At 44.8% G+C, this 23,689-nt stretch overlaps 1 protein-coding gene across 2 annotated transcripts in view; it reads right to left on the bottom strand.

Annotated features, from left to right (window-relative positions):
* Positions 1 to 23,689, bottom strand: part of EXOSC9 (exosome component 9) — a 73,617-nt gene that overhangs the window by 12,652 nt on the left and 37,276 nt on the right. For both annotated transcript variants that reach the window (XM_033938350.1, XM_033938340.1), the window contains exons 8-11: positions 22,569 to 22,657; positions 19,462 to 19,608; positions 16,375 to 16,568; positions 10,376 to 10,442 (exon numbers count right to left, since the gene is read on the bottom strand). In XM_033938350.1, coding sequence (XP_033794241.1) covers positions 10,376 to 10,442; positions 16,375 to 16,568; positions 19,462 to 19,608; positions 22,569 to 22,657 — 497 coding nt within the window. The remainder of the gene's footprint in view (positions 1 to 10,375; positions 10,443 to 16,374; positions 16,569 to 19,461; positions 19,609 to 22,568; positions 22,658 to 23,689) is intronic.

The following is a 23,689-nucleotide window of genomic DNA, read 5'->3' as shown; positions in this document are numbered from 1 at the left end:
ACCAAACAGAAGGGAAAGACAATCTTCAGCCTAGTACCAGCAGGGACATGCAAAACACTCACTTCATTTCACTAGGATTGAGGCCTCAACGATGAGACAATCAAGGCACAACAAAGGAGGCGTGAGGATGAGATGTCAAAAGTTCAAAGTTCACTTTATTGATAGTAGCACTGTGAGGACACAAAGTCTTTGAACATAAGAATTGCCACTGCTGGGTCAGACCAGTGGTCCGCTCTTGCAGCGACTCCTAGGTCACAGACCAGTGCTACTATCAATAAAGTGAACTTTGAACTTTACACCCATGGCTGAATTTTTGACATCTTAGCCTCACGACTCCTTTGTTGTACACTTCCCCCTCCCTATTTGTGGTGGTTTAGGGGCAGAGCTGGGCCACTTCTGCCCCAAAGCCCTGAAAGCCCACCAGGTAAGGCTTAAGGGGGGAGGGGGGGCCTTACAGGGGTTAAAATAGCCCAAAAAAAGAAAAAGGAATTTTAGGTTTAAAATTGCAAATAAGTGAATTCATAGATACGGAAACCGCGAATACAGAGGGGGAAGTGTACTGGGATCGAGGTGCCAGCAGGGGAGCCTGTGTGTCTTTATGAAATAAGCTCAGACAGACAGATTTATACCTTTTAGCACACGGCCTGCTGAGAGGGTAATATCTCATTCTCTTTGCTTGAGTCAGTATCCAGCCCCTATCTCCCACTCAAAGACATTTATCCTTTCCAGTAAGTAGGATTGCTTCTCGTTTCCTGCATGCTTTGAAGCTCAGCTATTCAACAAATAAATAGATTTGTTTGAAGTCTTTGAATAAATCTTTTAAATCTGTAGGAACCAAACTTTGGAATGATCTTCCTACTGAATTAAGGAAAGTTTCTTCATATTTTGAAAATTTGTATAAACTCATTACTTTAATTGATTTATTGTAAATTTGCTGTGAACTTTCAATGTATTATTTTTAAAATATTGTTATCCACCTAGAATCTGATTGGAGATTAGAGTGAGCTATAAAAGTTATACAAAATTGAACCAACATGTAAAAAGGAGACAGGGCAGCCAAATTGTTCACATTACAGTATAATATAAAATTTCTATGCAAAATATTGATGTTCATGCATGAAATAGTATTCCAAATTCATACAAATAATTGGTAGTCATTAAATTCTCATGCGGAGAGGCAATTTTCCCACCACCACCAATATTTATGCAACTGCAAGCACCGATACAATTTAGAAGCTGACTGAAGTTCAGTTTGGGATTTGGCACCAAAACCGATCCAAAATCCAGGTTCAGGGTTTGGGTGAAAATGCTCTGTACCCCCCCTCCCAAGCTGCCACCTGACTACCTCCCCTAACCCTGGTCTAGTGGTCTCTCTTCAGAGGCAGGAAAGAACCCTACTGCTTTGACGGCTGGCTGAGACTCCTGCGAGGTCCCAGTAGCCATACTGAGATTGGCACCAGCTTAAAGCAAGAGCAATCTCAGTACAGCTGCTGGGACCTCATGCTGCAGTGGGCATAAAAGAGTAGGGGGAGGGAAGTGATGTCATCAGGCTGAATGGACGGCTGCCTGCTCAGCTTAATATTCATTGATTTCCCTCTCTAATCAGTGAGTTCAACCCTACAAATTGTTGATACTAGTGTGGCAACATCACAGAGGGTGCCTTTGCTTTTATGGCTCAATTGGTCTAAGATTTTGCCTTTGGCCTGCTGCAGACTGAAGCGGCAAAGATGGCGCCGAAGGGTGGATAGGAGCCTACACATTCACTTAAGAGTGGAGCCTGTCGCTAGGGAGAATACTACCCTGATACTGCCGGATCCCGTGGCTGAAGTGCGTTTTTTGTTTCGAGAGATACGGAACGAGATGAAGGGGCTCTGGGGTGAATTTACAACCCTTGCAGCGGATCTCTGTTCTGAACTGGCTGAGCTTGGCACCCTTGTGGTAGATCTGGAGGTCCAACTCAATGAACAGCATGAAGCTCTTGATGCGCGTTCAAAAGATCTGCAGGCACAGCAAGTTTATATCTATGAAAAACTGGAAGATTTAGAAAATAGAAGCCAGAGGGCTAATCTTAAGATCCGGGGTATACCAGAATCCACGCAATATGTGGGCTCTGCGAAAATTGCATAACAAATAGCATTTCTACTATTTGCTGAAGATCTGGAACTCAGATCGCTAACAGAAATTCCATTTTTTTTTTTTTTAAATCTTTATTCATTTTTAAAACTTATAAGTGTGACAACAAATAATAACATTTAACTTAAATATAACACTTAATATTCTCCAATAATCCACTTTAAGTTCAAGAAATTTTATTGAGTTTGGTATATTAAGTACAATAAATGTTAACAAGGCAAGAAACATGCACGCTGCACCAATGCAATGAGTCACAAGAAATTATCTACATAATGTGATACAGCAGGCAGACCCATGCCTATCTAGAAAGAGGGGAGTAGCAGCACAACACGCAGCCAAAAGTACATGTAATATCCAAAGCACAGAGAGACACCGGAGACTCATGCAAACATTGGGAATGAGCCATAAAGAATGAGCCAGATTTAAATGATGACAATCATGTTTCCACACATGAGCTGAATGTCGTCAGCCTGTGTTGCAATAGGAGTTAACCGGACTCCATATTTTAGTATAGGAGCTTGTGGCCTTGTGTTTTTCCGCTATAACGCTTTCATATTTAACTGTAAGGCATACCGTATTCCACCATGTGTTGTAGTTCACCCAATAATTCACTTTAAAACTTATCTTCCCCACCTTCCCATTCAATAACAATTTTTAACTCACATAAAAGCATACAATAAATTCCCTTCTTAACATTTCTTATAATTATATAGAAACCAAAATCTACTCTTCCCCCAACCTTAGATATACACAATTAAAGGGAAAAAGGTTTTTACTCATTACAATATTTTGTTACTCATTACAAAAATTTGTTAAGGGCTCCCAAACATCCAGAATTTTTTTTAAAATACCCCTGTTGCGTAGCTATTACCCTTTCCATTTTATATATATGACACAGAGAATTTCACCAGAAACTATAGTTTAGTCTATTCCAAGTCTTCCAATTATTCATAATTTGTTGTATGGCAACCCCTGTCATAATAAGTAAAAGCTTATTGTTATTTGAAGATACTTGACTCTTAGCCCCCATTGACATGCCAAATAATACAGTATCATACGACTATGCCACCGGATTTTCTAATAAACAATTTATTTGACCCCCAAATTGATTTCTAAACGCTAATGGAAATTCCTATTGAGTGGGCCCACCGATCATTGGCGGCTCCACAGGGGAATAAGCCTAGAGATATTGTCTGCTTTAAGGATTTCAAGACCAAAGAAGCTATTTTACGGAAAGCCAGATCTCTTGCTATACTTAAGTGGGAGGATATAGAATTTGAAATCTATCAAGATTTGGCTGCTGTCACCTTACGTCGCAGAGTGGATTTGAAACCCTTACTTCACTACTTTGTGGAAAAGAAAATTCAATCCAGATGGCGTTGCCCCTTTGCTCTCCTCTTCTATCTGGAGGGCTCAATTAGTTCATACCAATCAAGCGGGCTTTATTTCCCGGCGACAGCCTTTTGATAATATCAAAACGGCTTTGCACTTAATTTGGCATGTTCGAGAGGGTGTCCCTGATCTTGTTTTGTCCCTTGATGCAGAAAAGGCATTTGACTGGGTGAACTGGGTATATTTATTTAAGGTATTGGACAGAGACTTTATGGTTGGCTCCAATTATTATATGATGCCCCCCTATCCCGGTTGAAACTTAATGATACCTTGCTGTCTGCTATCACTCTTACGCGAGGGATGCGCCCTCTCTCCCTTGCTTTTTGCACTTTCCATGGAGCCTTTGGCAAGCTGGATTCAGCATCAGGGGATATTCAAGGGATTCAATTGGGTGGACAGCAACATAAATTTTTGCTCTATGCAGATAATATTCTGCTTCTTGTTGCATGACCCTGAGATGTCTTTACCTAATTTGATTCGAGAGCTGGAATAGTTTGGTCTGCTTTCCGGTTTTAAAGTAAATATGGCCAAATCAGAGATCTTAAATGTGACCCTGAAGGAGAGTGCTATCCACAGAATGAGTCTGCCTTCCCCTTTATTTGGGCTTCTAACTTTATCACTTACCTGGATGTTAATTTAGTAGCAGATCATATGTAATTATATAAATTTAATTATCCAGAGCGTTTGCATGTCTTATTTGCGGACCTGGAGCATTGGGAGGGATTGAATCTCAGTTGGATAGGCTGGATTTCGGCTGTCAAAATGATGATCCTACCTAAATTGTTATTTTTTTTGGCCCATCCCATAGCTTTGCCTGATAGTTTTTTTTTCATCTACCTTGTAAGGTTTTTGCATATATCTAGTGGAAGAAGGTAAGGGGATTCCCAATTTCTGCTTGTAAGAGGCTGCCCTCTTACAGGAAGTGATAATGTGGGTTACCTATGAAGACCACCCGTGGATTCACACTGAACAAAGCTTTAGCCCTCGGGTATCTCTTTGGATGTTGCCCTGGGTTCCGGAAGACCGTCTGCGAACAGCGTTAAAAACACCTAATCCTTTTCTGCAAGTGGTTCTTTGGAATTGGTATGCACTTTGCAGGCGGATGTTCCCGAAACGTCTTTTTTCTCAAATGGCGATTGTGACGTCTGCTGCCTCGCCAGGTAGAGAGTAACATAGTAACATACATAGTAACATAGTAGATGACGGCAGCTAAAGACCCGAATGGTCCATCCAGTCTGCCCAACCTGATTCAATTTAAATTTTTTTATTTTTTTTTTTATTTTTCTTCTTAGCTATTTCTGGGCAAGAATCCAAAGCTTTACCCGGTACTGTGCTTGGGTTCCAACTGCCGAAATCTCTGTTAAGACTTACTCCAGCCCATCTACACCCTCCCAGCCATTGAAGCCCTCCCCTGCCCATCCTCCACCAAACAGCCATACACAGACACAGACCGTGCAAGTCTGCCCAGTAACTGGCCTAGTTCAATATTTAATATTATTTTCTAATTCTTCTGTGTTCATCCCACGCTTCTTTGAACTCAGTCACAGTTTTACTCTCCACCACCTCTCTCGGGAGCGCATTCCAGGCATCCACTACCCTCTCCGTAAAGTAGAATTTCCTAACATTGCCCCTGAATCTACCACCCCTCAACCTCAAATTATGTCCTCTGGTTTTATCATTTTCCTTTCTCTGGAAAAGATTTTGTGCTACGTTAATACCCTTCAAGTATTTGAACGTCTGAATCATATCTCCCCTGTCTCTCCTTTCCTCTAGGGCAGGGGTGTCCAATGTCGGTCCTCGAGGGCCGCAGTCCAGTCGGGTTTTCAGGATTTCCCCAATGAATATGCATGCACTGCTTTCAATGCATATTCATTGGGGAAATCCTGAAAACCCGACTGGACTGCGGCCCTCGAGGACCGACATTGGACACCCCTGCTCTAGGGTATACATATTCAGGGCTTCCAGTCTCTCCTCATACGTCTTCTGGCGCAAGCCTCCTATCATTTTCATCGCCCTGCTCTGGACCGCCTCAAGTCTTCTTACGTCTTTCGCCAGATACGGTCTCCAAAACTGAACACAATACTCCAAGTGGGGCCTCACCAATGACCTGTACAGGGGCATCAACACCTTCTTCCTTCTACTGACTACGCCTCTCTTTATACAGCCCAGCATCCTTCTGGCAGCAGCCACTGCCTTGTCACACTGTTTTTTCGCCTTTAGATCTTCGGACACTATCACCCCAAGGTCCCTCTCCCCGTCCGTGCATATCAGCTTCTCTCCTCCCAGCATATACGGTTCCTTCCTATTATTAATCCCCAAATGCATTACTCTGCATTTCTTTGCATTGAATTTTAGTTGCCAGGCATTAGACCATTCCTCTAACTTTTGCAGATCCTTTTTCATATTTTCCACTCCCTCTTTGGTGTCTACTCTGTTACAAATCTTGGTATCATCTGCAAAAAGGCACACTTTTCCTTCTAACCCTTCAGCAATGTCACTCACATACATATTGAACAGGATTGGCCCCAGCACCGAACCCTGAGGGACTCCACTAGTCACCTTTCCTTCCTTCGAGCGACTTCCATTAACCACCACCCTCTGGCGTCTGTCCAACAGCCAGTTTCTGACCCAGTTCACCACTTTGGGTCCTAACTTCAGCCCTTCAAGTTTGTTCAACAGCCTCCTATGAGGAACTGTATCAAAGGCTTTGCTGAAATCCAAGTAAATTACATCTAGCATATGCCCTCGATCCAGTTCTCTGGTCACCCAATCAAAAAATTCAATCAGGTTCGTTTGGCATGATTTACCTTTTGTAAAGCCATGTTGCCTCGGATCCTGTAACCCATTAGATTCAAGGAAGTACACTATCCTTTCTTTCAGCAACACTTCCATTATTTTTCCAACAACTGAAGTGAGGCTCACCGGCCTGTAGTTTTCTGCTTCATCCCTGTGACCACTTTTATGAATAGGGACCACATCCGCTCTCCTCCAATCCCCAGGAATCACTCCCGTCTCCAGAGATTTGTTGAACAAGTCTTTAATAGGACTCGCCAGAACCTCTCTGAGTTCCCTTAGTATCCTGGGATGGATCCCGTCTGGTCCCATCGCTTTGTCCACCTTCAGTTTTTCAAATTGCTCATAAACACCCTCCTCCGTGAACGGCGCAGAATCTACTCCATTTTCTCGTGTAACTTTGCCGGACAATCTCGGTCCTTCTCCAGGATTTTCTTCTGTGAACACAGAACAGAAGTATTTGTTTAGCACATTTGCTTTCTCCTCATCACTCTCCACATATTTGTTCCCAGCATCTTTTAGCCTAGCAATTCCATTTTTTATCTTCCTCCTTTCACTAATATATCAGAAAAAATTTTTATCTCCCTTTTTTACATTTTTAGCCATTTGTTCTTCCGCCTGTGCCTTCACCAAACGTATCTCTCTTGGCTTCTTTCAGTTTCCTCCTGTAGTCCTTTCTGCTCTCCTCTTCTTGGGTTTTTTTCTATTTCATGAACGCCAACTCTTTCGCCTTTATTTTCTCAGCCACTAGGTTGGAGAACCATATCGGCTTCCTTTTTCTCTTGTTTTTATTGATTTTCTTCACATAAAGGTCCGTAGCCATTTTTATCGCTCCTTTCAGCTTAGACCACTGTCTTTCCACTTCTCTTATGTCCTCCCATCCTAACAGCTCTTTCTTCAGGTACTTTCCCATTGCATTAAAGTCCGTACGTTTGAAATCTAGGACTTTAAGTATCGTGCGGCCGCTCTCTACTTTAGCCATTATATCAAACCAAACCATTTGATGATCGCTACTACCCAGGTGAGCACCCACTCGAGAGGGGGTGATTCGTAGTAAGTAGATTCCTGCGGGCCTCCGTACGTTGGGACAACTTTGGGAAAATATGCAGATGCATCCCTTTCAAGATTTGCAAGAGGAATTTGGCTTGATCGGATTGGGATTCTTTTCGGTATACGCGTCTGTGGATTTTCTTATTTCAATGGGCTTTTTGGGAGTTGTCCTTGGGGGAGACCTGGCTTGAACAAGCTCTTTGGGCAGGGAGTTTCTTAAGTATATTAGAACATAGAAACATAGAAACATAGAAAGATGACGGCAGAAAAGGGCCAAGGCCCATCAAGTCTGCCCACTCTATAGACCCTCCCCTTAATACTATACAATGTTTTACCCTGACCCACTTAGGGATCCCACATGGGTGTCCCATTTATTCTTAAAATCTGGCACGCTGCTGGCCTCGATCACCTGTACTGGAAGCTTGTTCCATTGATCAATCACTCGCTCCGTGAAGAAATACTTTCTGGTGTCGCCGTGAAATTTTCCGCCCTTGAGTTTGAGCGGGTGCCCCCTTGTGGTTGAGGGGCCTCTGAGAAGGAAAATGTTATCTTCCACTTCTATACGTCCGGTGACGTATTTAAACGTCTCAATCATGTCTCCCCTCTCCCTGCGTTCCTCGAGAGTGTAGAGCTGCAAATTGTTTAGTCTTGCCTCGTACGAGAGACCTTTAAGCCCTGAGACCATTCTGGTGGCCATCCTCTGGACCGACTCGACCCTCTGCACGTCTTTGCGATAATGTGGCCTCCAGAATTGCACGCAGTATTCCAGATGAGGTCTCACCATGGTCCTGTATAATGGCATTATGACTGCAGGCTTTCTGCTGACGAAACTTCTACGGATGCAACCCAGCATCTGTCTTGCCCTTGAGGAAGCCTTCTCCACCTGATTGGCAGATTTCATGTCTGCACTAATGATTACTCCTAAATCTCGTTCTGCTGTAGTGCTGGTCAAGGTCTCCCCGTTCAAGGTATAAGTTCTGCATGGGTTTCTGCTACCCAGGTGCATGACCTTACACTTTCCAGCATTGAAGCCCAGCTGCCAGGTTGAGGACCAGCATTCCAATGTACGCAGGTCCTGCGCCATAATATCTTGTAGATTGTCCTCGCTTACCATATTACATAGTTTGGCGTCGTCGGCGAATAATGTTACTTTACCTTGAAGCCCTTGAGTCAGATCTCCTATGAATATGTTGAAGAGGAGCGGACCCAAGACCGAGCCCTGCGGCACCCCGCTGGTCACCTCCGATGTCTCAGAGAAAGTACCGTTAACCATCACCCTCTGAAGTCTGCCACTCAGCCAATCATTGACCCATGCCGTCAGAGTCTCTCCTAACCCCATCGATTTCATCTTGTTTAACAGTCTGCGGTGTGGGACGCTGTCAAAAGCTTTACTGAAGTCCAGGTACACTATGTCTAGTGAATCTCCTTCGTCCAGTCTTTTTGTTACCCAGTCAAAGAAGTTGATGAGGTTTGATTGGCAGGACCTTATTAAAAAGAGAATCGCCTATAGATCCTTATAAAACACAATGGAATGGGGCATTTTGGGGGGGAGGGGGGCTACCTCGTTGGGACTCTGTATATAGGCGGTTATTTAAATCAATGTTATCCCTTAATTAGAGAGAACGGTTTAAAAATGTACAGAGAGGATTTTTTTCCATGTGGATACTGATCGCTGCTGGCGAAATTGTGGGGAGCGGAGGAGGGGGATTTCATACATATCTGGTGGACCTGCCCTGGAGTGTGACTTTACTGGCAGCGAGTGGGTTGTTGTTTACTAAATGTGGGAGTTCCTGGTTTGACACCACCTGAGCAGAAACTGGCAGCCTATGTTTTCAAAGCCACCAGGCTCGCCCTGACACAATCCTGGCATACTCGCAGGGTGCCTCTCGTTTGGATTATTTGCAATTGATGTCCAACCTGACTGCATTATGTTTAAATGATTTTTATTATTCCAACAGTAAGAAGCAAATACAAACAGTAGTACCATTTAGGAAATAACATTTTCAGCAATATAATCAGTTCCCCTCCCATCCCCCCCTTCCCAAGAATACATGGCCAGTCCAACAGCTGAGAGTGGGAATAAAATCTTAAAGATTCAATAGTCTACTTCGAGCATGCGGTGTGAGGTCCTGCCAGAAGTGCTCCCACACCTGACAAAATTTGCAACCCGGACCAAGAGTCAAGCCTCCCACCATGCATCTCTTCAGTGTTGCGTGCACTACCATTAGGGATCTCCATTGTGCATATGACGGGGGATCACGGGAGAGCCAGTTGATGAGAATGGCTTTTTTTCCCCATCAAAAGGGCTCTGAAGATAAATGCTGACATTCCCCTGGGTTTGGGCGAGGCTATATTATAAAATCCAAATAATGCCCTCGGTTGCGGAAGCCATCGCCTTCCCCAAAGCGATGTGGTATATAGGCCAAGATGTCTCCAAAACTGTTGGATTGCGGGGCAGGCCCAAAACATGTGACTCAAAGATGCGTGAGCCTGATTGCATTTCGGGCAAGAATGTGACGCAGTAATCCCCCCATCCGGGCTGCACGTTCAACCTGACTGCATTAAAGCAGAATACACTATTTTACGATTTGGGACCTGTATTTATGATGGAGACAACACTCTACCTTGTTTTGATTTTCTTGTTGATCTGGGGGATGGTATGATGTTTACTTTTCTGCTTTTGAGTTAGTTTCCTGTATTGTATTTGGCTGTTTTATATTATGAAAATTTAATAAATAAAGTTTTATATATATATATATATTTTAAAAAAAAAGTAGGATTCTTTTCTGACTCGATTAGGGCTTGTTAAGGTAGGCCTACTGATGCTCAGGAGCGGCTCGGGGTAGAAGGGGGGAGGGGTGCAGGCACAATATTTCAGTTCTAGCCAAACCTAACCCACAGACTTTGGGCCAGAATCAAAGCAACCGGTTTCAGTTGGCTCAGCCTGATTTTGCATGCAGCTTAGTTATTGCATTGGGAAGCAAAACTGTACGCTCCCCTTAGTTACCTGGATTCCTCTGGTTCTAAAATGATGACCTCGTCCTCTTCACTGTCAGACAGTATAATCACATCATCTACGTGAGAAACCAGAGTACAAGGCTTATTATACATCTCCCAGGGGAGAAAAAGCACAGTTACTTACCGTAACAGGTGTTATCCAGGGACAGCAGGCAGCTATTCTCACATATGGGTGACGTCATCGACGGAGCCTGGATGCGGATGCCTCACAAGCAGACATGCTTGAAGAAACTCGAAGTTTCGAATCGCCAGCACCGCACATACGCGAGTGCCTTCCCATCCAGCGCAGGGCGCGTCTCCTCAGTTCAGATACCTAGCAGAGAAGCCAACCAGGGGAGGTGGGTGGGTTGTGAGAATAGCTGCCTGCTGTCCCTGGATAACACCTGTTATGGTAAGTAACTGTGCTTTATCCCAGGACAAGCAGGCAGGTATGCTCACATATGGGTGACCTCCAAGCTAACCAGAATGGGATGGTGGGAGTGTTTGCAATTTGGGAGAATAAATTTTGTAATACTTTTTGGCCAAACTGTCCATCCTGTCTGGAGAAAGTATCCAAACAATAGTGAGAAGGGAAGGTATGAACCGAGGACCAAGTAGCAGCTCTACAAATTTACTCAATAGGTGTAGATCTGAGGAAAGCTACTGAGGCTGCTATAGCTCTAACTTTATGGGCTGTGACTTTACTGTGAAGGGGTAATCCAGCCTGGGCATAGCAGAAAAGAGATACAAGACGCCATCCAGTTGGAGATGGCACGCTTAGAAATAGGATGGTCCAACTTATTTGGATCGAAGGAAACAAAAAGTTGAGGAGCAATTCTGTGTGGTTTGGTTCCAAGTAGAAGGCCAAAACACGTTTACAGTCCAGAGTATGAAGAGCAGATTCCCCAGGATGAGAATGAGGCTTGGGAAAAAACACTGGAAGAACAATGGAATGGTTGAGATGAAATTCCGAGACCACTTTAGGGAGGAATTTAAGATGAGTATGAAGAACCACCTTGTCATGATGGAACACAGTGATGGTGGGTCAGCAACTAAAGCTTGCAGCTCACTGATTCTTCGAGCAGAAGTGAGGGCTATGAGAAACACCACTTTCCAAGTGAGATACTTCAGATGAGCCTTATCAATTGGTTCAAATGGAGGCTTCATGAGTTGAGTAAGGACAACATTGAGGTCCCAAACCACAGGAGGCGGTTTGAGAGGAGGTTTAACATTGAAGAGTACTTTCATGAATTTGGAAACACCGGATGAGCAGAGAGGGATTTCCCTTCAATAGGCTGATGGAAAGCCGCAATAGCACTGCGATGGACTCGATAGATGTAGACTCGAGGCCAAAATTGGATAAGTGCAAAAGGTAGTCCAAAACAGAAGATAAGGAGGAATGCTGAGGCTCCTTGTGATGAGAAAACTCCATGTAGAAAATGTAGTCCACTTTTGGTGATAGCATTGTCTAGTTGTAGGCTTCCTAGAAGCTTCTAAAACATCTCTTACAGATTGAGAAAACTGAAGAGGAGTTATGTTGAAAGGTACCAAGCTGTCAGGTGTAGAGACTGCAGGTTAGGATGAAGCAGAGATCCTTGACTGTGTAAGCAGAGAAGGAAAAACTGGTAGAAGGTATGGCTCCCTGGTGCTGAGTTGAAGTAAAAGGGAATACCAAGGTTGTCTTGGCCACCGAGGAGCGATTAGAATCATGGTGGCATGATCGTTCTTCAACTTGACCAGAGTCTTGAGAATGAGAGGAAATGGAGGGAATGCGTAGAGGAAGAGATGCTTCCATTCCAGAAGAAAAGCATCTGCCTCGAGGCACTGAGGAGAGTATATCCTGGAGCAGAACTGAGGCAGTTTGAAGTTGTGGAGAGCTGCAAAGAGGTCTATCTGAGGGGTTCCCCACTGTGAAAAAATGTGATGAAAAGGTGAGGAATGGAGTGTCCATTCATGAGGTTGCAGAAGACGACTCAAGTTGTCCGCCAAGCAATTCTTCGCCCCTTGAATGTAGACAGCTTTGAAGAAGGTGTTGTGGCGGATTGCTCAGTCCCAAACCTTCAGAGCTTCTTGACAAAGGGAGGCAGATCCCGACCCTCCCTGTTTGTTGACATAATACATGGCGACTTGGTTGTCCGTCCGGATGAGGACTATCTGGCCGTGAAGAAGATGTTGAAAAGCATCGAAAGCCTTGAAAATCGCTCTGAGTTCCAACAGATTTATGTGACATTGACTATCCGTACTGATCCAGCGGCCTTGAGTACGGAGACCATCGAGATGAGCACCCCAAGCGTAGGTAGAAGAGTCTGTCGTGAGGACCTTCTGATGAGGGGGCGTTTTGAAAAAGCAAGCCTCTGGAAAGATTGGAAGAGAGCATCCACCAACGGAGAGACTTCTTCAAGGAAGGAGCGACTGAAATGTGTCTAAGGAGGGTCGCAAACTTGCGTCCACTGAGTTGCCAGAGTCCACTGAGGAATTCTGAGGTGAAGTCTGGCAAAAGGAGTCATGTGTACTGCGGAGGCCATGTGACCCAGAAGTACCATCATGTGTCTCGCTGAGATGGAAGAGCGGGAAGACACTGTATGACAGAGTTGAAGAAGAGCTTCCAGGCGTTGTTGTGGAAGGAATGTTCTGAGTTTGACACTGTCCAGAACAGCTCCAATGAATTGTAGATTCTGTGAGGGCTGAAGCTGAGATTTGGAAAAGTTGATTTTGAATCCCAAACTTTGTAGGAACCAGGTAGTCCGTTGGGTCGCTACAATAACCCCTTGAGATGTGGAATCTTTGATGAGCCAGTCGTCGAGGTAGGGAAATACCTGAAGACCATGGTTTCATAGAGCTGCTGCTACCACTACCAGGCGCTTGGTGAACACTCCGGGAGATGAGGCCAGGCCGAAGGGTAGTACTCTGTATTGATAATGCAGATTCCCCACCCGAAATCCGAGGTATTGATGGGAGGCCGGATGAATGGGGATACGAGTGTAGGCCTCCTTGAGATCCAGAGAGCATAACCAGTCATTCTGCTTGAGAAGGGGATAAAGGGATGCCACGGACAACATTCAAAACTTTTCTTTGACTAAAAATTTGTTGAGAGCCCTGAAATCCAGAATGGGCCACAGATCGCCCGTCTTCTTCGGAACAAGGAAGTAACGGGAGTAAAAATCCCTGTTCTGCTGTTCCAAGGGAACTGGTTCGATGGCATGGAGATGAAGCAGAGCTTGAGCTTCCTGAAGAAGAAGGGCGGTCTGGGATGGATTGGAAGGATACTCTCTTGGAGGAAGCTCTGGTAGAACCTGAGTGAAATGAAGAGAGTATCCTTCCCTGATGATGGTAAGCACCCAGAGGTCGGATATAATTATCGTCCATCGGTTGTAAAAATGATGGAGATGACCTCCTATGGGGGAAAAGGAGACAGAGACAGAATGGTGGAAGTTATGCTCTGTTGTAAACAGTCAAAAAGGCTGAGAAGCCTTAGGTGCAGCAGAAGGTTGGGGTTTCTGTTGTTTCTGAGGTTGCTGTTTTTTCAGAGGAGGGCGAGTATAAGGAGCCAGCTTCGGAGCAAAACGCCTTTCATAGATAAGAGCAGGGCGTGCAGGTTTGGCAGGAGCTGGCTTTGGCTTAGGTCTGACTATAGAAGCAAAGGATTTTTCATGGTCAGATAATTTCTTGGTGGCTGCCTCAATGGATTCATCGAAGAGGTTGCTGCCCTCACAAGGAATGTTAGCTAAGTGGTCCTGAAGATTAGGGTCCATGTCAATGGTATGAAGCCAGGCAAGACGACGCATAGCTACAGAGCAAGCAGCCGCTCGGGCAGATAACTCGAAGGCATCATAAGATGATTGGAGGAGATGCAAACGTAGTTGAGATAAAGAAGTAATGACTTCCTGAAACTCAAAATGCATTTGGGTATCCAAATAATTCAAAAACTTTGGTAATAGAGAAATAAGGAATTCAAAGTAAGTGATGAATTGAAAATTATAATTGAGGACTTTAGAGGACATCATAGCATTCTGGTAGATGCGACGTCCGAATTTGTCCATAATTTTCCCTTCCCTTCCAGGAGAGACGGTGGCGTAAACCTTGGAAGGATGGGACCACTTCAAGGAGGACTCGATGAGCAGGGATTGATGAGATAACTGAGTTGTCAAACCCTTTGCGATGCACAGTCTTATACCTAGAGTCCAATTTTCCTAGAACAGCTGGTATGGAAAAAGGTGTTTCCATGCAACGATCAAAAGTCTGATTCAAAAGCTTATGAAGTGGAAGCTTAAGAGACTCTGCCGGAAGTTGAGGAAGATGCATGACTTCTAGATACTCCTTAGAGTATTTGGAGCCAGTATCTAATTGAATATCCAAGTCTACAGCCATCTGACACAGGAAAGACGAGAAAGATAGCTGATCTGCCAATGCTTTGCCTCGAGAAGGACTCGAGGACATCGAGGTAGCCTATGTTGAAGATGAAGCTTCAGCAGGGAAAAAGGCATCAAAGAAACCTGGTGACTTGGGACGAGGCAATCGAAACCGGGATCTCCTCGAGGTCCAGCATCGGAGACCTCAAGCGAGGAGTCGGTGGTCTGGTCGAGGTTGGAGTAGATCGAGGCTTCGAGGAAGATGGTCTGTCGTGAGAAGAACTATGCCTGGAAGGATGCCTCGATGAAGGCCTCAAACATCTGTGAGAACTGTGTCTGGAACTTGATCTCGAGGATCGAGGAGACTTCGCCTCGGAGACGAGGGCAGCTGATGCCAATGTATGAATTGGACTAGAAGCTGTAGATTGAAGCTCCAGAGGCTTGATGGAGGAACCTCGATGCACTCCCAAAGACTCTGCTCCTTGTATAGAGTGTGAGGATTCCCATCGAGGCACTCGCAAAGAATCTGCTCCTTGCTTCACGTGCTTGGATGCCAGACCAGACACTCGCAGAGACTCTGCTCCCTGCAAAGAGTGTGTAAGCTCAGACTGAGGCAAAGGAAGCAGCTTGACCTCGCAGGAGTCTGCTGAATGCCCAGGCTGGATGAAAGGAAGAAGCTTTGGCCCCATATTAGTAAGGAACTGAATGAATTGCTTCTCCAACATGGTCTGGAAAGAAGCCGTCAAGGATGGATCCGCGTCTGATACCGGACCACCTTGCTTTGGCTGGAGATCCCACCGAGGCAGTGCAAATGTGCTTCGACTTAGAAGTCTTAGGCACTTTGAGCACCACCGCTGGAACTTTCTGCTGAGCTATCTGACCTGAGGAAACAGGGGAAGATACAGCAGGTGTCGTCGAAGAGAGAGCTGCTGCAAACAACGAAGGTCTGATGAGGCTCGAGGTGGAAGCAGTAGAAGCAGGAGGAATCTCAGTCAAAGGGAGGAAAAATAGTCACCGCAAGAGCGATGCTCTTGGGCTGTGGCCGAACGGCCTGCCCCGGCAAACGGTCGGAAAATTGAAAAATCATTATTATTTTTTAACTAGAAATAAAAGAAATAAAGAACAGCGATTCGTGAAGAAAAAAATACAAACCGCGGTTCAGAGAAGGCACAAAGGAATGAAGTTAAACGCAGAGAATCAAAGACGGACTTCTCGGCTCCGCGGAAAATTGAGAACTGAGGAGACACGCCCTGCGCTGGGCGGGAAGGCACTCGTGTATGCGCAGTGCGGGCGACTCGAAACTTCAAGTTTCTTCAAGCAAGTCTGCTTGTGAGGCGTCCACATCTGGGCTCCGTCGATGACGTCACCCATATGTGAGAATACCTGCCTGCTTGTCCTGGGATAAACTCTCTTCCCCCAGCTTTCCAATAGCAAGAGAAAAGTGAAATCACAAGCTGAAGCCGAATCCAGACAGAAAGCAGGGTGAAATGCCAGCACACAGCAACAGTCACACTGACTTAGGGAAGATGGTGGTGGGCTGCCTGGAATGAAAAACTGGCAAGTGAGGAGGGAAAGCAGTGGCGGGATGGAACAGATGCGAACACACTGCCCAATGCTCCTTTGCTAGAAGTAAAGGGACGTTACACGGGCTAATACTCACCAGAGTTTTTCTCTTGCTTCCTTGGAATGTCTTCCATGTCAATATTCTGGCTCACTGCAAGGGTGGGATCATCAATGCCACCTTCATCATCCTCATCTTCCACCTCTCCCTCTTCCTCCATGTCTCTCCAGGAACTTTCAAGCCCCTCTCCGATTTGTGCTGTCCCTGGAGCCCATAAGACTGGTTTAGAAGCCCTGCTCTAGTTAAGGAAAAACCAAAAAGAGGCAAGCGTTCATCTTTTCTGCTTACATTGGGTCCAAAAGTAAGATGGGAGCCTACCTGGTTACCCCTGACTGGAGCATCTCTGATCCCACCCCAATTTTCCAAATTTTTTTAAACACAAGTACTATCTTATCACAGGCATTTCGTTCTGACTGAGAAGTCAATGCTGAAAGGCAGCAGTTAGAATCTGTGCCCTCGGCCAATGGCATACAGCTTTAACAGAAATGTAACAAGGAAGTTTTGCCTGCCAATGCAGTAACCTAATAATTTGCTTATGGTCTGTGCCCCGATTATGGTTCGACAGATCAAGATGGACTGGAGTGGGCTTTGAGAACAACTCCAGTAGTTGAGGGAATAAGACTAATATGGTCTGTACCCCCAAAACGGAAGGACAGATCAAAATCAAGTATGTGTGTGTTATAATCGCATCACACCATATGCCATCTTGTTGGGCAGACTGGATGGACTGTACAGTCTTTATCTGCCGTCATCTACTATGTTACTCAGGACGCTATCTGCAACCATCACTGTAAGCTGTCCCTCGCTCCCGGTGTCCATGAAGCGAGTCTGTCTGAGGAGACCAGCAAGGTCTAATGTGTACCCCAAACCACCTCTATGGCTGCCACCACTGACCCCAGGACCTGCAGATAATATCACGCCAGAGCCAGATTCAATAGCAGGTCCGATATCTGCTTCTAGAGCCTCTGTCTACATGGCTCAGGAAGAAATACCTGGCCTACAGGCATTTCGAACAGAGCTCCCAGGTACTCCAAGCAATGGGTCGACTCAAAGTGACTCTTCTTGACGTTGGCTATCCATCCGAAGTCCTGCAGGAGTTGGAACACTCTTGAGACTGCCAGTTCGCCCTCTTCCTTGGACAAGGCCCTGATTAGCCAATCGTCCAAATATGGGTGTACTTGGATCCCTGCTTTGCGTAGCTGCACTGCTACCACCACCATCATCTTGGTAAAGGTGTGAGGCGCCATGGTAAGGCCAAAAGAGAATTGGAAATGCTGCTACAACACATGGAACCACAAGTACCTCCTGTGAGTCAGAAAAAAGGTGAAGATAGGCCTCTGTCAAGTCACAGGAGGCAAGAAATTTTTCAGGCACTACTGCCACAATGACCGAACGTTCTTCTTGTGAAAAAACAGTACTTTCAACACAGCACTGAGTGACTTGAGTTCCAGAATTGGCCTCTACTCATTTTGGCCAGGCTGAAGAGAGCGGAGAATTGGAAATTCTGCTCCAGCACATGAATCACTGGTATCTCATATGGGCTGGGAAGATGAGAATGTGAAGATAGGCTTCTGTCGGATCAAGGGAAGCGAGAAATCCCTCCCCGGTGTCACTGCCACTATGACCGACCAAATGGTCTCCATGCAGAAGTGTAGTATCTTCAATGCTGCACTGACCAATTTGAAGTCTAGAATCAGCCTCCAATTGTCTGAGTCTTCCTTTGGCATGATGAAGTATATGCCCGAGTATGCATCTGGGATTGGCTCTATGGCCCAAAGAGCCAGTAGCCTTTGTACCATAGCCCAGACTTTGGATATTCCCCAGCCGGCCATCCAGCACAACTCTGCCATGATATAAGGGTAAGAAGGACTGTGGGGTCCATCCCTGTTGATTTTAAGCAAAAATCGAGGGATTTTGTAACAGATGGAAGCTTCAAAGGAAAAGACAATTTAAAATTGCTGCAAAAACGGCCTGTGGGAACTTCCCTGAAAGTTTAAAAAATGCAGGGAAAGGGGTTTTAGAGGTAGGAGACCTAGGCTCTGGCTATAGAAACTCTCAAAGATGAGTTTTGGTGAACCTCCCAATTTTTCTCCATAAGCTAATAGAATAGCCTTGTTCACTATGCCATATGGTGCCTGCCTGACTTAGCATAGGATTTCAGCTGGAACAAGTGAAGAACTCTGCCTCACAGATTCACTAGATCAGGGGTAGGCAATTCCAGCCCTCAAGAGTCACAGGCAGATCTGGTTTTCAGGATATCCACAATGAATATGTAGGAAATGGATTTGCATGCACTGCCTCCTTGAGATGCAAATCTATCTCATGCATATTTATTGTGGGTATCCTGAAAACCTGAACTGCCTGTGGCTCTCAAGGGCCAGAATTGCCAACCCCTGCACTAGACGAACTAGGTCTTTTGGCTGCTGGTCGGACTGAGCCTCAACCCCCAGAAAACCACGCCACAAAGGGGGGGAGGACCACACAACCGGCCTACTATTAGTCGTGGCCGATCAGGGAAGGAGCCAAATAGCTTGCACTGAAGCTCCTGAGTAAATCAGAGATTTGAGCAGCTAAGAAGGAGATGGCCCCTGAGTTCAAAAAATATAAAAGTAGGCTGGCTAGCTAGGTGTCTCCAAGGGCTGATCCTGCTATCAGCAGACCTCTGTGGCACGGGTCTGCGTCTTCTCCCAGGCAGAGGACCCCAAAATACCTGAAAGTAATAAAACCACAGATCAGAACTACTTCTGAGCAACTTGCTTGCAGAAACAAACTGATGGAGTAGGAGCAGGCGGAGCTAAAACATGATTGACAGTTTTCTGCAAGCAACTTGTAAGTTGGGATATAGAACCCTGTCGTTCAGGACCACTAGACACATTGCACTAGAATAGGCAGATTATACATTAAGACATGAAAATGAAAGTCTCTCTATAAATCTACACAATGGAGCAGATAATCAAAGGGGATTATAAGTGCTAAGCCTATAAATACCTTAGGTGGATAATTCTAACTCAGTGCAGCCCAAAATACCAGAGCCTGAGAAGAAGAATCTTTCCTACAGAACTGCTCCAGCTGCTGAACTCAGCACCTCCGCGAGAGAGAAACGCAAAGTGGCAGCCTGAAGGATACATTTCTGCAGGAGTCTCAGCCCTGGAAAGGATCTCTTCAGCTTTCTCCTCCACATCTGACATGTCCACTAGGGCCTTCTCCACCTTGAAAGCTGTGATCCACTGCTTGGGCATGGATTCCACAAAACCACACTTGCCCCCTTCTTTCCTGTACATGGCAAGAGATTTGCTGATTAGATGTTGAGGGCTGTAATCCAGCAATTCATCACTAAAACAACAGCAGAGCGTAACTTTCTGTAAGAGGTCTCCCAACTGCCAATTCAGTGGTGAAGTTGTGAGTTCAAACCCCTGGACAAGTCACTTAATCCCCCCATTGCCCCAGGTACATTAGATAAATTGTCAGCACACCGGGACAGATGGGGAAATGCTTGAAGTACCTGTATGTAAACTGCTTTAGTTCCTTTCCCTGATGTCATAATGCCTCATTCCACCAATAAGAACCAACTTCATCAGTGATGTCACAATGGCTTCATTGTTCTATACTTGGCTCACTTCTAAGATGGCATTGGAGGACAGTATGGTGCAGTGGTTAGAGCTCTAGCCTCAGCATCCTTAGGATGTGGGTTCAAACCCTGTGGTGCTCCTTATGACCCTGGGCAAGTCACTTAATCCCCCCATCACCTCAGGTACATTGAGCCCACCGCGACAGACAGGGAAAATGCTTGAAGTACCTGTATGTAAACTGTTTTGAGTATGGTTGAAAAACTACAAAAAGGCCATGTACAAGTCCCAATCCCTTATCCTTATGAGATACATAGCAAGAGATTATACTTTTTTATCACTACAGCAGATCAGGGAAGGGGTTTTGGATTTATTTCATAGTTTATGAGGTAGCAGTACTTCAAGGTGAGTTACATTTAGGTATTTCTCTGTCCTCTGAGACTTTACATGAAGACTGCCAATCAAGTGGAGCAAGCTTCATCCAAGGCAAGGCAAATCATAGGTTGCATACGCAGGAGTTTCGTCAGCCGTAAGCCTGAAGTCATTATGCCATTGTATAGATCCATGGTGAGGCCCCACCTGGAATACTGTGTGCAATTCTGGAGGCCGCATTACCGTAAGGATGTGCTGAGACTGGAGTCGGTCCAAAAAAAGGCCACCCGGATGGTCTCGGGACTCAAGGATCTCCCGTATGAGGAACGGCTGGATAAGTTGCAGCTGTACTCACTCGAGGAACGAAGAGGGGTGACATGATCGAGACATTCAAGTATCTCACGGGCCACATCGAGGTGGAAGAAGATATCTTCTTTTTCAAGGGTCCCGCGGCAACAAGGGGGCATCCGTGGAAAATCAGGGGCGGGAAACTGCACGGTGACACCAGGAAATTCTTTTTCACTGAAAGGGTGGTTGATCGCTGGAATAGTCTTCCACTTCAGGTTATTGAGGCCAGCAGTGTGCCTAACTTCACCGACCGGTATTTTTCCCTCCTATTGTACACGCATGTATATTCCTATTGTACTCCATTGTATATTCTGTCAACTTCTTTGACCTGTACACCCCAAAAAATGTTAATTCTTGTCAACTTAAATGACATGTTCATTCCAAAAAATGTTAATTCCCAATGTTATTTTCTTCTGTAATATTATTAATTGCTGTGAACCGCCTAGAACTCTCTGGGTATGGCGGTATACAAAATAAAAGTTATTATTATTATTATTATTATTAATTTTAAGGCCAAATGGGATAGATACGTGGGCTGGGATCTATTCATAGAGAAAGGTAGGGGAGGGTCATTGGGATGGGCAGACTAGATGGGCCGTGGCCCTTATCTGCCATCTATTTCTATGTTTCTATGAAATAATGGAGGGTTAATTAATTTGCTCAAGACCAGTATGTCAGTAGGATCTGAACCCAGTTTCCCCAGCTCTCAGCCCACTCGAGAGATTCATTTCTTTGTAGGCTTTGTTGTGTTCTGGTACTCTTTTGGCCTCCACCAACTCTAGTGGGAGGCAGTTTCCACCACACTTTCTTTGTAGAAATTGTTTCCATTCTAGTTTTGTTTACTCCAGCGTGAGTTCCTGCAGTCTCGTAAGACTGCAGCTGGAATGCAAGGCAGCCATTTTTGATCACGGTTCTGCATGGGGCAAGGCGCGTAGGAAGATCGTTCCTGCACCACTAGACCAGGCTTTAAAAGTAAGGTGTGGAGAAGTCCAGGAGGCAGGGGTTGGTTCAGAGTCAGTCCTAAAGTTATTTGTGAACTTTTGTTGTTTCCGAAGGGGTTGTGTGTACAGTGATACCTTGGAATCCAAACGTAATCCATTCCAGAACCCCGTTCGAGTTCCAAGACAATTTTTCCCATTGAAAATAATAGAAACTGGATTAATCCGTTCCTGGGTCCCACAAACTCAAATTTTAACAGGAAATACACTGGATATTAAGGTAAAATATTAACAAATATTCCAAAGCAGCATTCAGATTCTGGGGCACAAACACACACATACAATGTGCAGGACGTTGGGATTCCAAAGCATAGTTCAGATTCCAAAACAAAATTTACTACAAAAAAAAGTTTGGATTCCAAGTCGTTCGAGTTCTGGGGCGTTCGGATTCCAAAGCAGAGTTCGGATTCCAAGACAAAATTTACTACAAAAACAAGTTTGGATTCCAAGTCATTCGAGTTCTGCGGCATTCGGATTCCGAGGTACCACTGTATAACTTTTTGGAGATACAGTGACTGGAACTGTGCACAATACTCAAGATATTGATGCACCATGGGACGATACAGAGGCATTAGAATATTCTTGGTCCTATTTACCATCCCTTTTCTAATAATTTCTAGCTCCCTGTTTGCTTTTTGTTTTTGCCACCTCCGCACACTGATCAGAAGATTTCAGCGTAGGTTTACCCTCTCTGGGATTCAGGTACAGTTTTTTAATCACTGAGGGAGGGACCCCCTCTCCATCTTGAATGAGGACTTCTTGTAGCAGATTCATCCTGGGCCCCAAATTCCACTTAAAGGCAAGGCCTGCTTGCGAGTGTTGCTTTGGAGCAACATCTGGCTTCCCTCCCCTGGGCTAAAAATCTCACCTGTGTCTCTCCAGTTTGTAAGAAGAGCTAGGTCTGGGAACCAAACCCAGGTCCCTTACAGAACGACCTCCAGTTCCTCACCTGACGTTCTTGTCATTCTCTAGGGCCTTCTGGATAAGCTCTGTGATTTCGGTCACCTTCACACCTGCTATCTTACTGCAGCGCAGGACCTGTGTGGAAAATGACACAAAGAGCCCCATATGTTCATCAGCACAGGACAATGAATCTGTGCTGGGGGTTGATCCCACCAGGCAGAACTTCCAGCAAAAAAGGAAATCACCAGCATTCCCGTTCATTCCAACTATTCCACAGTTTGGATTCAGGCACCCTAAACATGAAAGATTAAACTCATGCAAAGGGCACAGAATGAATAAGCTTTTACAAAAGAGCAGGTCTACATGGGTCCGAAAGTTGCAGATTTGGATCATCTCCAAGCAGCTAATTTTTTTTACTACACGGAGTAACTATAGCTTTAAACTTCAGTTTCCAACTGCTTTTAGAGTAATTAGGAAGATTCAACTGGTATGATCGTTTTCTTATCAGGCAGTTCAGATGTGGAACAGTGTTCCTTTAGAAATAAGAAGCCTGAATCTATATATTATTTTTCGTAAAGTTTTAAAGTTCTACTGTTGGCATGCTAATGTAATTTGAAAGTCTTTTCTGTAACATCGCTGTCTGTATACAGTCTCTTCCTCTGTAAACCGCTCTAAACTGCTTGTGGTATTGCAGTATACAAAAATTAAGTTGTTATTATTATTATAAATGTTATTCTTGATATTTCTTTGTGCAATAATTTCTAAGCAGATGTGCTCCCCTTAATGTTATAATTTGCTCTGAATCTGAATTGAAAAATAGCAGAAAATCATAAGATAATAACATCTCAACCGCTCATTTACTATGCATAAGTCTAATAACCTGCAAAAAAGATGATATTCAGAAAGTAAAATATTAACTCAAGAAGCAGAATATTAGCTTAAAAATGCTTGAACAAACAAACGGGTCTTAAGCAACTTTCCAAATTGCAATAGATTTCTACAAAAGCATAAGGTACCAGACAATGCATGCCACATAAATGGTTCAGCTAGAGAGAAGCATGAATTTTTGGTCTGTACATATCGTAAAATATTCTCCACAACTGTGACTCCAGCGTTTTGATTAGTGGAGTATATAGTGTTAGGCATTTTGCCAAATAATTGGGCAGG

This window comes from Geotrypetes seraphini, chromosome 1, assembly GCF_902459505.1.
Source record: "Geotrypetes seraphini chromosome 1, aGeoSer1.1, whole genome shotgun sequence".
NCBI lineage: Eukaryota > Metazoa > Chordata > Amphibia > Gymnophiona > Dermophiidae > Geotrypetes > Geotrypetes seraphini.
This window is presented reverse-complemented; position numbering and strand designations above follow the sequence as displayed.